At 42.4% G+C, this 11,650-nt stretch overlaps 1 protein-coding gene across 2 annotated transcripts in view; it reads left to right on the top strand.

Annotated features, from left to right (window-relative positions):
* Positions 1–7,568, top strand: part of MAEA (macrophage erythroblast attacher, E3 ubiquitin ligase) — a 49,088-nt gene extending 41,520 nt beyond the window's left edge. For both annotated transcript variants that reach the window (XM_069977272.1, XM_069977271.1), the window contains exons 6-9: positions 40–148; positions 3,513–3,646; positions 5,206–5,401; positions 6,767–7,568. In XM_069977272.1, the coding sequence (XP_069833373.1) occupies positions 40–148; positions 3,513–3,646; positions 5,206–5,401; positions 6,767–6,862 (535 nt within the window). In that variant the 3' untranslated portion in view covers positions 6,863–7,568. The remainder of the gene's footprint in view (positions 1–39; positions 149–3,512; positions 3,647–5,205; positions 5,402–6,766) is intronic.
* The last annotated feature ends 4,082 nt before the right edge of the window (positions 7,569–11,650 follow it).

The following is an 11,650-nucleotide window of genomic DNA, read 5'->3' on the forward strand; positions in this document are numbered from 1 at the left end:
AGCAGCTGTTATACGTAATTCTTACCTCTTTCCCTACAGACATGCTAGAAAACACTTCAGCCAGGCAGAAGGGAGTCAGCTGGATGAGGTGAGACAAGTGATGGGGATGCTGGCCTTCCCTTCAGACACTCACATCTCTCCTTACAAGGTAAGCGGCCTCTGTTCTAGTCTATCAAAATGTACATCAGTCCTATATCCTTATAGTAGCCAGAGCAGGAACATCTATAATTTTCAGCCTTTAAAGCACCAAAATTATGTAATTTAAAGGGGTTACCCCAAGACAAAAAGTTATTCTGTGTGCATAGAATAGGGGAGAAGTAGCTGATTAGAGGTGGTCTAACTGCTGCTACCCCACTTTTATTACAAGAACGAAGATCCGTTGTCCCCTGGATGCATTGAGCAGCAGTGTACGTGCTTGATGACCACTTCATTCATTCTCAATGACACTTTCATACATTGGCAAGCGTTGAACTCTGCATTTGTTTTTGGGTTTTTTTGTTACTAAAGACCAAATGGCCTTAGTGGGTTAAAAATTTCACTAAAGGAGAAGTCCAGTGAATCTTTTTATTACAGTATTGTATTGCCCCCCAAAAGTTATACAAATCCCCAATATACACTTATTCCGGGAAATGCTTATAAAGTGCTTTTTTTCCTGCGCTTACTACTGCATCAAGGCTTCACTTCCTGGATAACATGGTGATGTCACTTCCTGGATAACATGGTGATGTCACTTCCTGGATAACATGGTGATGTCACGACCCGACTCCCAGAGCTGTGTGGGCTGTGGCTGCTGGAGAGGATGATGGCAGAGGGACACTGAGGGACACAGGGCACTGGAGGGACACTGAGCATCCCCCTGCCATCATCCTCTCTAGCAGCCACAGCCCGCACAGCTCTGGGAGTCAGGTCGTGACATCACTATGTTATCCAGGAAGTGACATCACCATGTTATCCAGGAAGTGACATCACCATGTTATCCAGGAAGTGAAGCCTTGATGCAGTAGTAAGTGCAGGGAAAAAAGCACTTTATAAGCATTTCCCATAATAAGTGTATATTGGGGATTTGTATAACTTTTAGGGGGCATTACAATACTTTAAAGGGGTATTCCTGCGGGGGGGCACTTTTTTGCTGGGACCGCTCAGCCACTCAGTGAAGACGGCGGGATCCGTTTCAAGTCTGCTCAGATCCAGCCTCTGTGGCTGAGCGGACCTGACGTCACGTCACGTCTCGGGCCCGCGTCACACACCCGGAAGCGGCAGGGAACCCGGCACCGGAGCGCTGCGATGCGGGACCCGCCACTGGAACCGGGGAGGTGAGTGGACGTCTTTTTTCCTAGGCCACTTCCTCCCTGGTCCCAGCAAAAAAGTTTTGCCGGACTTCGACTTTAAAGGGCTTGACTGGTTTAGAAAACTTATCAATAGAGAATCGGGAAGCCTCTGTTCAGGAGCCTCATCTCTGTTCATTTGAATGAGCAGCATGTAATGCCTAATTTGCCCTGAAGTGGCGCTGTTGATAGTGTAGCCTAGCTCCCCCAATATTGCACTTTTTATTCTGAGAATTTGAGCCCATTAGTAATTGCCCCCAGTTTTTCTGCCACCAAACACTTGCCCCATTGGGGTTTCCTGAGGACTGGGATTATGAGACGCAAGTTTCAGGTATGCTTTGAGCTGATGGAATCCACTGGGCTTCTCCTATGTTGCTTCTGATGGTATTTCCCTCTTAGCTTGCTACCTGCAGAGAGTTCAGGGATTAATGTTAGAGAAGACATTTCCTGTTCCTAGAACGTCCCCTTTATGTAATAAGTAAATCCCCAAGGTGTATTTGCCCTCCTGACGTTACATCGTGTCCCTGCGGATCACCCAGTAGGGGGGACAGCAGTAAATTACAGGTTATCTCTGCCAGGCTCTAATCCTCATACAAGGCTATACTTTGGATTTATCCTCCCCTCACTAGCAGCTGATCTCCATGTAGATGACATCTTTCTACTATGGTCTGCGATGGGATGGGATTTTATAGTGTTCTGCATTTGTCTTCTGCTCTTTAAAAGGAGAAAGACATGGGGTATCGGGACCCTGTCAAACAGAGCATTGGTACAGAGACCTCACATATGTACTACTGTTTCTCCAAAAATAAGACCTACCCTGAACTTGAAGGGGTAGTGCGGTGTTAAGCATTTATTCACTAAATAACACACAAAACAAAGTTATACAACTTTGTAATGTGTGTTATTTAAGTGAATGCCCTCCTTCCCCATGTTTCCGCCTACCCACACTAGACCCAGAAGTGTGGTGCATTAAACTTACGTATTCGCTGTCGATCCCGGCCGCCATCTTGAGACGATGACGTCATCATCCGGCATGAGGGAGGGCTGGAGCGGTCCGGCCAGCCTCCTAAAGATGACATGATTGTCCCAAGATGGCGGCTGGGGTCGACAGCGAATACATAAGTTTAATGCACCACACTTCTGGGTCTAGTGTGGGTGGGGGGAAACACGGGCAAGGAGGGCATTCACTTAAATAACACACATTACAAAGTTGTATAACTTTGTAATGTGTGTTATTAAGTGAATAAATGCTTAACACCGCACTACCCCTTTAAGCCCTAGCTTCGTCTTACAGGATTTTTGGAGTAGGCCTGAAATATATGCCCTACTCCAAAAATAAGTCCTCGTTACAGTCAGCACCTACAGCACTAGGTTATGTCATGTGACATCACTGAGATGAAGGATAGGCCAACCATCCCAACTGCCTCCCACCATAAAATAAGTCCTAGCCCTTTTTTCAGAAAAAAAATTAATATAAGACCCTGTGTTATTTTTGGAGAAACACCTATATAATGTTTCAATAGAGGCTAAATCATGTCGTAGAAACATCAGAGGTTTCCTTTTGTATATAAGCCCATACACCCACCGCTTACCCTGCTATCCAAGCACCCAGGTGACTCTTCTTCTCCAGATAAGTGATGCTCATACATCAGCCATGTCATGCAAAAGAAGACCTCATTGGCAGGCCAGGCCACCTTCTTTTATTGCTCTAAGCGCCATTTCTTATGCTCCTGTGCCCATCGTGCTTGGTGTGTATAGACTTGAGGCCCATTCCACTCTTAAGCAGAGCCAATCAAAAATGAAGGCGCTTCTTCCCGCTTCATTTTTGTAACTGCTGGGGGTCTCTGCCCCTACAATCAAAACTTATGATTTTCCACCATGACTTATCAAAAGTTTAGAGGGTTGTTCCTTCCTCCTAAAGTAATGGCATATGTATAGTATCCTGACTACTGAGACCCCCACTCGTCCTGGAAATGAAGGGTATGCAGCAATTCTCTATCATTTTCTGTGTCAATGCTCCTGTGTCATTTTCTGTGTCAAAGTCAATGCTCCTGACCTCACGCATCTCCACATAAATCTACCGATTAAATACATTTGTTTGGTTTTTACGTCACTATATTTATTGTCGTATACTGGCTGTGATGGGTAAAAAAAATCCTTGTAATGATCTATTAATCTCTTCTCTAGGATCTCCTGGACCCTGCCCGATGGCGCATGCTTATCCAGCAGTTCCGCTATGACAACTATAGACTACATCAGCTGGGAAATAATTCTGTCTTTACCATAACTCTTCAAGCAGGCCTATCTGCCATCAAAACACCGTATCCTTTACATGCCAGAGACATGAGAACTGTTCTCAGAAAATTATACAGATTTGTGATTTACGTCTATTTAAAAATCTCTAATCTTCCAGTACTTATCAGCTGCTGTATGTCCTGCAGGAAGTGGTGTACTGTTTCCAGTCTGACACAGTGATCTCTGCTGCCACCTCTGTCCATGTCAGGAACTGCCCAGAGCAGCAGCAAATCCTCATAGAAATCCTCTCCTGCTCTGGACAGTTCCTGACATGGACAGAGGTGGCAACAGAGAACACTGTGTCAGATCAGAAAGAGTACAACACTTCCTGTAGGGCATACAGCAGATGATAAGTACTGGAAGGCTTGAGATTTTTAAATAGAAGTAAATAAAATCTATATAACTTTCTGACACCAGTATATTTGAAATAATTTCTTTCACTTGGGTACCCCTTTAACCCCTAGACGACGTTTAAGTATAGGTGACAGGAGTGACTCATGTCACTTAGCGATCGGGACCCCGACAGTTTGACTCCTCTGCGCAGTCCTATCAGCGCTCAGCTTATTGTGTCTGCCACATGCAGGCTCAATGAGCAGAGCGCCTATTACACTGATCAATGCGATGGCATAGCATTGTACCGTGTATGGAATCCCCCAGGTGGACTTTAAAATGTGCAAAAAAAAAAAGTGAAAATGTTTTTAAAGACCCCAAAGCCCCTCCCCCAATAAAAGTAAAATCCGCCCATCCCATAATATAAATAAAACATATAAAAATAAATAAATAAACATAATATACTGTAGCGTGCATAACTGTCCGAACTATTAAAATATAACAATTGCCATCCCGCACGATTTATTTCTTACATTATATATGAAAAAAAAAATATTAAAAAGTGATCAAAACATCCGATCTACATAAATATGGTATAAATAAAAAGTAGAGATCATGGCGCAAAAAATGACACCTCATACAGCCCTGTAGGGAAAAACTAAAACCGTTACAAGAGTCACGATAGACCCATTTTATTAATTAATTATTTATTTATTAATAATTGCAAAAGAAAGGATTTCATTTAAAAAAATATATATATAATATTAGAAAATCTGTGTAAACCTGCATATGGTTGTGTTCAGACTGACCTATAGAGTAATAGTATCATGTCACTTTTACCATATAGTACATTACGTAGACACAGGAACCCCCCAAAAGTTTTCATATTGCATTCTTTTTTCCAATTTCACTAATTTATATTTTCATAAATAATATTTTGGGGTTCCATCATACATGTTATGGTAGAATAAAACACCCCCTTACATGGCCCTGTTGATAGAAATATGAAAGTGCTAGAGCTCTTAGAAGGGAAGGAGGAAAAAACTAAAACGCTAAAATGAAATTTGGCGCCGTCCTTTGGGTCATTTTGGGCTAACGTAATCCTAGTCGTCTGCACATAGTCATTGTAAGAGGTGGACAGGAACTACAAAGCTGCATAAGTGGAGAGATGAGAGGAAATGCTTAAAGGGTATAGGTAAATATGCATCAGTATATTGCCCATAATTTTGCTTCTCCTTAACCACATCACAAACAGACAGTGCTACAAAGAGGAAGGGACTTCCAAAAACCCGGACTGCCCAGTGTGCAGCAAGTCCCTGAATAAACTAGCTCAGCCCCTTCCAATGGCACACTGTGCCAACTCCAGGCTTGTGTGTAAGATTTCAGGAGACGTCATGAATGAAAACAACCCTCCTATGATGCTGCCTAATGGATATGTCTACGGATATAATGTGAGTCCTCCAGCTCGTTCCTATGTAGAGTGTACAGAGTCGCTAGAATCTTATTGAAGAGTCTAAAAAAAGAGCAGCATAACAGTACTAACACCCCCCGAGATGAAGGGTTTCATAACCAGTCTAGGTCCAGATTGTTAGATGCACTTTGGGGCAGATGGAGGGGTGGCAAAAGACCTGGAGAAAATAATTTGCCCTGATTTGAATGTAATTGTGGTTATTAGAACCATTTTTAGAAACCTATCAAGAAACTTATCCCAAAATAGTAGTAAAAAAAGAGATTTTAAAGGGGATTTCTTATCTTCAAAATTTATGGCTTGCCGCTATTGTGTGATTGGTGAGTATCCTGCCATCCAGAGTATATTGTTGGCCCAAAAGATGAGCGTAACCTATTGGAATCAATGGGACAAAGCCAAGCTGCTGCTTTCAATTAGTGATCATTGGGCCCAGTATTGACAATCCCAATTATGGGATAAATCTTGCCAATAAGAAAAGTTTGTGTCCCTTTCACTTAAAAAAAAATTGATGTGTCCAACACCTTTCTGAACTGTACATCCAACAGCATCCATAGGTGTATATCTGTTTGATCACCAAAAGGATACATGAGAAGAACTCTGTGTGGTTGAAACATTGCATGTATACTCTCCATCAAATAAATAGTTGGAGTTTTACACCTATGGATGCTGTCAGATCTCCATTCCTGAAGTCTACAAAGTGCCAAATTTTGGTATTGTTGACCCCATGACAAGCATCCGAACCGATTGACGGTGAGCTTATCCACGTTCTGCCTTAAAATCCCTTTGCATGGTGTCCTAGGGACACGTCAAAAGTTTTAGTTGATTGTAGTCTCGATGTTTAGACTCCTAGGGATGATTAGATACAGCTAGGAGAAGTGGTCACGGTGTTGCCCCCACCCTGGCTAGCTGTGGTCCCCTAGCGGAGCTCCATAGACGTACAATTACCAATACTGGGAATAAAGTTCTTTTCCCACCTCTGTCGGTGAGGGGGTGAACACTCAGATCCTGTCTCATTGAAAATACAAATCTCGCTATAAGTGGGGGACCAATTACATCTCCATAGAGATGAGCACAACTGGAGCATTCTCAAATCTGATCGTTCAGCATTTAATTACCAATGGCTGAAGAAGTTGGACGCAGCCCTTGGGAGTCCGATATATCATGGTAACAGTCATAGACCATAGACTGAATCCATAATTTCCGAGACTCCCTAGGACTTCATCCCACGTCTTCAAATGCCGAACAATCGGACTTGTGCATGCTCGAGTTGCGCTCATCTCCACAAGCAGGATTGGTACTTTTTCTAAGAAAATATATTAACTAGCGCATTTTTCCACTCTTTCTATAGTCACTTCTTTCTATTCGCCAAGATGACAAAGTGACTTGCCCAAGAACCAAAGAAGTCTTCAACTTCTCCCAAGCCGAGAAAGTCTACATCATGTAGACGCCATCCACGTGCCTCCCTAACGCTGCTGAGGATTGGACGGAGGGAGAGATTTCACAGTATTCAGCAGTATCTCACGCACAACAAGCCGATGGGGGGTCAACGGGCGCCCTATTTCATGGTTGCATTTATTCACTTCAATTGCGACCAAAGATTATTAAACAAGCAACAACAACAAGTTAAAACAACAAAGTGCAAAAACTGAAATATTAAAAAAAAAAACTTTGTACTTTTAGGAGATTTCAATTCTTTTCATTGTGAGCATTTTTTTTTTTGTAACACGTCGAGACTGAAGCTTCTGAAGCCTCACGACCGAGTTATTTAATTCCTGACCCTTTCTTACTACACGAGTAGTAATGCCTACGAGGGTTTGCGTTAGTTCTGTGTTAGGTCTTGGGATCATATCCGTACTGCTGCCTTACTCCTAGCTTTCAGAATGTACTACTCACATGATAACACGTAATACAGTCCTTCCTTCCTGCGTTGGATCTCTCTACAGCTCCCGGGACCTATGTTTTTAAGAAGCTAAACCACGAGCCACCAGGAAAAGCCACGGTTCTGTTTTTAGCAGCGCAGGATTCATCTTCACTCACCATTTTAGTCTTTCCGAGTCTTTAGGAACCAGTGCTGTAGAAATTAGTATTTAGTGCTTATTTTTGCATGTTGGTGTTCATTAGCTAATAAACAAAAGATTGTAAATTTGAAACGCGTTGGGAGAATTGTGTTTTTATTTTATGTTCAGAGCGAAAACCAATATGGACGTGGAGCGGAGCCAAGATGTAATTGCACTTGGTGGGGATTATTGAAATAGATTATAACTTGTGCTTCCCAGTTCTTGCCTGGATTGTAAGAATGAGACCTTCCAGTCACATCAGAAATCCTAAGCAACTGTATGGGGGAAAAGATGGTTTTGGGGGGGGCTTAAAGGGGTATTCCGATCAAAAATCCTCTCTGTCTCACTCATTTTTGTCCACTCATTTTTTTTTTCCCTCCCCCTCCCATTGGAGACGTGGATCACAAGTCCTCCGTCTCTGCAGTGGGCTTAGTTTTTTCTAGCATGTAAGCACAATCCCGGCCCACCACCTGTGGGATGGTCCGTGAGCCTATTGCCAATTGAGTGCAGGACTGGGGTGGGTACGCATGTTAGTACCCAGGAAGGGCACTGCATGTTGGGTGAAAGGTCAAAATAATCATAGGGGATCAGCATGTAAGCCCAGTGGTCCTCTGGAGATTTTGGTTGGGGAGGGAATGGGTGAAATACCCCTTTAAAAACGTACTTACTAGAGATGAGCGAACCTGGAGCATGCTCGAGTCAATCCGTACCCGAACTTTCGGCATTTGATTAGCGGTGGCTGCTGAACTTAGATAAAGCCCTAAGGCTATGTGGAAATCATGGATATAGTCATTGGCTGTATCCATGTTTTCCAGACAACCTTAGAGCTTTATCCAAGTTCAGCAGCCCCAGCTAATCCAATACCAAACGTTCGGGTTCGGATCAACTCGAACCAAAACCCGGTTCGCTCATCTCTATTACTTACCTTTCCCTGTGCCCTTAAAGTTCTGTGCCGCAGGATCCGGACCCTACCCCCCCAGAGTCCTGAGAAATGCATGCATGGACCCTTGTCGTTCAGTCACACTAGGACGGTGTGTCTTCAAACTTGGCCCTTCTCACTCCATAAAGCAATATGTAAAGAGACACATACAACTATTTTATTTTAACTTGAAAGCATGTGAGACAATTGATTTTGTGAATTCTTTGAGAAAATTTACTAAAGTGCAACAAGTTGTGTGTGTCTCTTTACTATTGCTTTATGGATAGCAGGCGTGGAGAAGCCTAAGTTTGACACACTTTATACACCCAGTTGCTAAAAGAAACGTCTACACCTTGTATATGTTGGATGTGACTAGAGATGTGGAAATCATGGATATAGTCATTGGCTGTATCCATGTTTTCCAGACAACCTTACAGCTTTATCCAAGTTCAGCAGTCCCCGCCAATCAAATGTCGAATGTTCGGGTTCGGATGGACTCGAACCCGGTTCGCTCATCTCTAGATGTGACCCTTCTCACTCGATCACACCGGGCTCACAGCGTACAATCACACTTGACCTGTGTCACGCAGTTAAACTGTGACCATGTTCCACCACCCTGGCCCATGTATGCGCAATCACACTGGGCCTTTGTTACACAATTCAACTATATTCATGCTGCACTAGAGATGAGTCAATCTACAGTAGAAATGAAGCGATTTGTTCCTATCTGCATTCTGCTAATCGGGCTGCAGGCTTTTAAGTCTGCTCCGCTCCTTCCCGTGTGCTGGGAAAACATGAATCCAGTCCTGGGAAACTGGGAGAAGCCTTTTCTTGTGGTTGCTTCTGCTGAGTAAAGGTGGCCATACACTTTGAAGAACTGTTGGCTGATTATTTTTTGGGTCAATGGTTATTAGATATGAACAATGAGCAGTTTTGCTGCCTTGTTGAAGGTGACTGCAGCCCAAGGACTGCCTGGAAAACATGGGATACAGCCCATGGCCAATGACTCGAGCTGCATCCACCTTCTCCAGACAGCAGGATTCGAAAACTTTCGTCAAGTTCTCTCATCTCTAATGGTTATCTCTCCTGACTACCCCATACACAAGAACATTTGGCATGGCCAAACATTCATGTTTCCTCTATGGGGAGGGCCAAGTATCTGCAGCTCTGTCATTGGTTTATCCTTCTGAGAACAAAAGGGTCAGGTGTTCATGTTTAGCCCATCACACAGACTCTTGTCTGCACCAACCTCATCATAGGAGGCCACTATATATTGTATAGATATAGATGAACCTGGTGGGAGGTTCAGACAACTTTCGGATACTTTTTTTTTTTTTTTGCCTTTTTTTACACTTCATCACAGCTTCGATTATTATTATAAGTACGGGAGCTATGATCTAAAGCAATCAGGGAAAGCATTTGGTTAAAGGGGGTTCTTATAAAGTTGTTCCCCTCTATTGATCCAGAGGAAGACAAACACATACGGCAGTAAATTCTCTATTGTTCTCAAGTGGTTACCAGACTCATCCTCCGAAGAAAGTTTCTGCTTTGGGAAGAGTCTATACTATACTTCAATTATACATCTACTCCCACAGTATACACAGATGAGGTTTTAAGAGGATATGCCATAACTATCTGATGGGTGGTGGTCTACCCACTGATGCCAAGAGTGAGGTACCCAGATCGGTCTGATTAATTACTGTATGCAAGAGCGGATGTCTACTACAGCGAGAATAAACAAGACAAGACTACAAACCACTAAACCACCAGTGAAAATAATATCTACAGTACAGACCTAAAATGAGCCTGAGCGAGGGGGGAGGGGGGCATGAGATCCGCTGTAGGGAATTATATGAAGTTGTGTCAGATTTAATTGCTGGGTCACTCTGATTTTCTATGGTCCTTGGAGGAAGCACGGATATAAAATCCTAAGGGTGTTGCCTTCAGATCCAAGGAAAAGAAATTCACGCAAACGCATGTTCCTGGAGATTTCAACCATTTAGTTTTGGTGCCACCTCCTGGTCTTAAGATTTATAGAAATATAGAAAATATAAAAAAATGTTCATTTTACATCAATAACTTGATAAAATAAAAGATATGAAAATCTATATAACTATTGATATATATTTTTTTTTATTATTCATCTGCACTTACCACCAAGTGAGTTTATATACGTTTGACTTTCCAATGATCCAGAATCTTTAGTTAAAGGAGAAGTCCGGGGATTTAGAAAATCCGGCAGGGGGGAATTTAATCAGGAGTATGAACTTAACTCTCCCTGTGCTCGCAGTAAGTGGCGGGACTGGCCTCGGGACCCCCCATCGGGATATCCAGGTTGTACACATCACGACCCGGCTGATGGACAGGCGTTTCCCCCGAGTTGTGACATCACAACTCTCATTATCATATTCCCCCCGCCAGATTTTCGAAATCTCTGGACTTCTCCTTTAATGCCAACTTTTGCTGGACTTAAAGGGGATTAGAAATTCAGAATTGTTATTTGTTTTTTTAAACGTGCCACCTTTGTCTCAGGTTGTATGCAAGTATTGCAGCTCTGTCCCACTAAAGTGAATGGAGATGAGTTGTAGCACCACATATTGTATAACCTGAAGATAGGGGTGGGGCCACTTTTGGAAGCAAGCAGCTTTGTTTTTCTAATCCTAACTAGCCCCTTTAACCCCTTAAGGACAGAGACAAATTTTATGAATATGACCTGTGTCACTTTATTCATTAATAACTTGGTAATGCTTTTACCTATCCGGATGATTCTGAGATTGTTTTCTCGTGACATATGGTACTTTACATTTCTGGTAAATTGGAGTCGATACTTATAACAAATCTTTATGAAAAACCCCAAAATAACAAGAAAAAAAGCATTTTTCCAACTTTGAAACTCTTCTACTTATACAGAAAATGGTTATGCCACATAAATTATATATTAAATAGCATTAGCAACATGTCTACTTTATGTTGGCGGCATTTATTAAACTATCCTTCATTTTTTTTTAGACAATAGAAAGCTTAAAACATTAGCAACAATTTTCCAAATTTTCTGTAAAGTTTCAAAATCAGATATTTTTAGGGACCTGTACAGGTTTAGGCTGGGTTCACACTATGTATATTTGAGGCTGTATTTGTGAGGCTGTATAGCAACCAAAACCAGGAGTGGATTGAAAACACAGAAAGGCTCTGTTCACATAATGTTGTAATTGAGTGGATGGCCGTCATTTAATGGCAAATTTTTGCTGTTATTTTA

The sequence above is a fragment of the Dendropsophus ebraccatus genome, chromosome 7 (assembly GCF_027789765.1).
Source record: "Dendropsophus ebraccatus isolate aDenEbr1 chromosome 7, aDenEbr1.pat, whole genome shotgun sequence".
Lineage (NCBI taxonomy): Eukaryota > Metazoa > Chordata > Amphibia > Anura > Hylidae > Dendropsophus > Dendropsophus ebraccatus.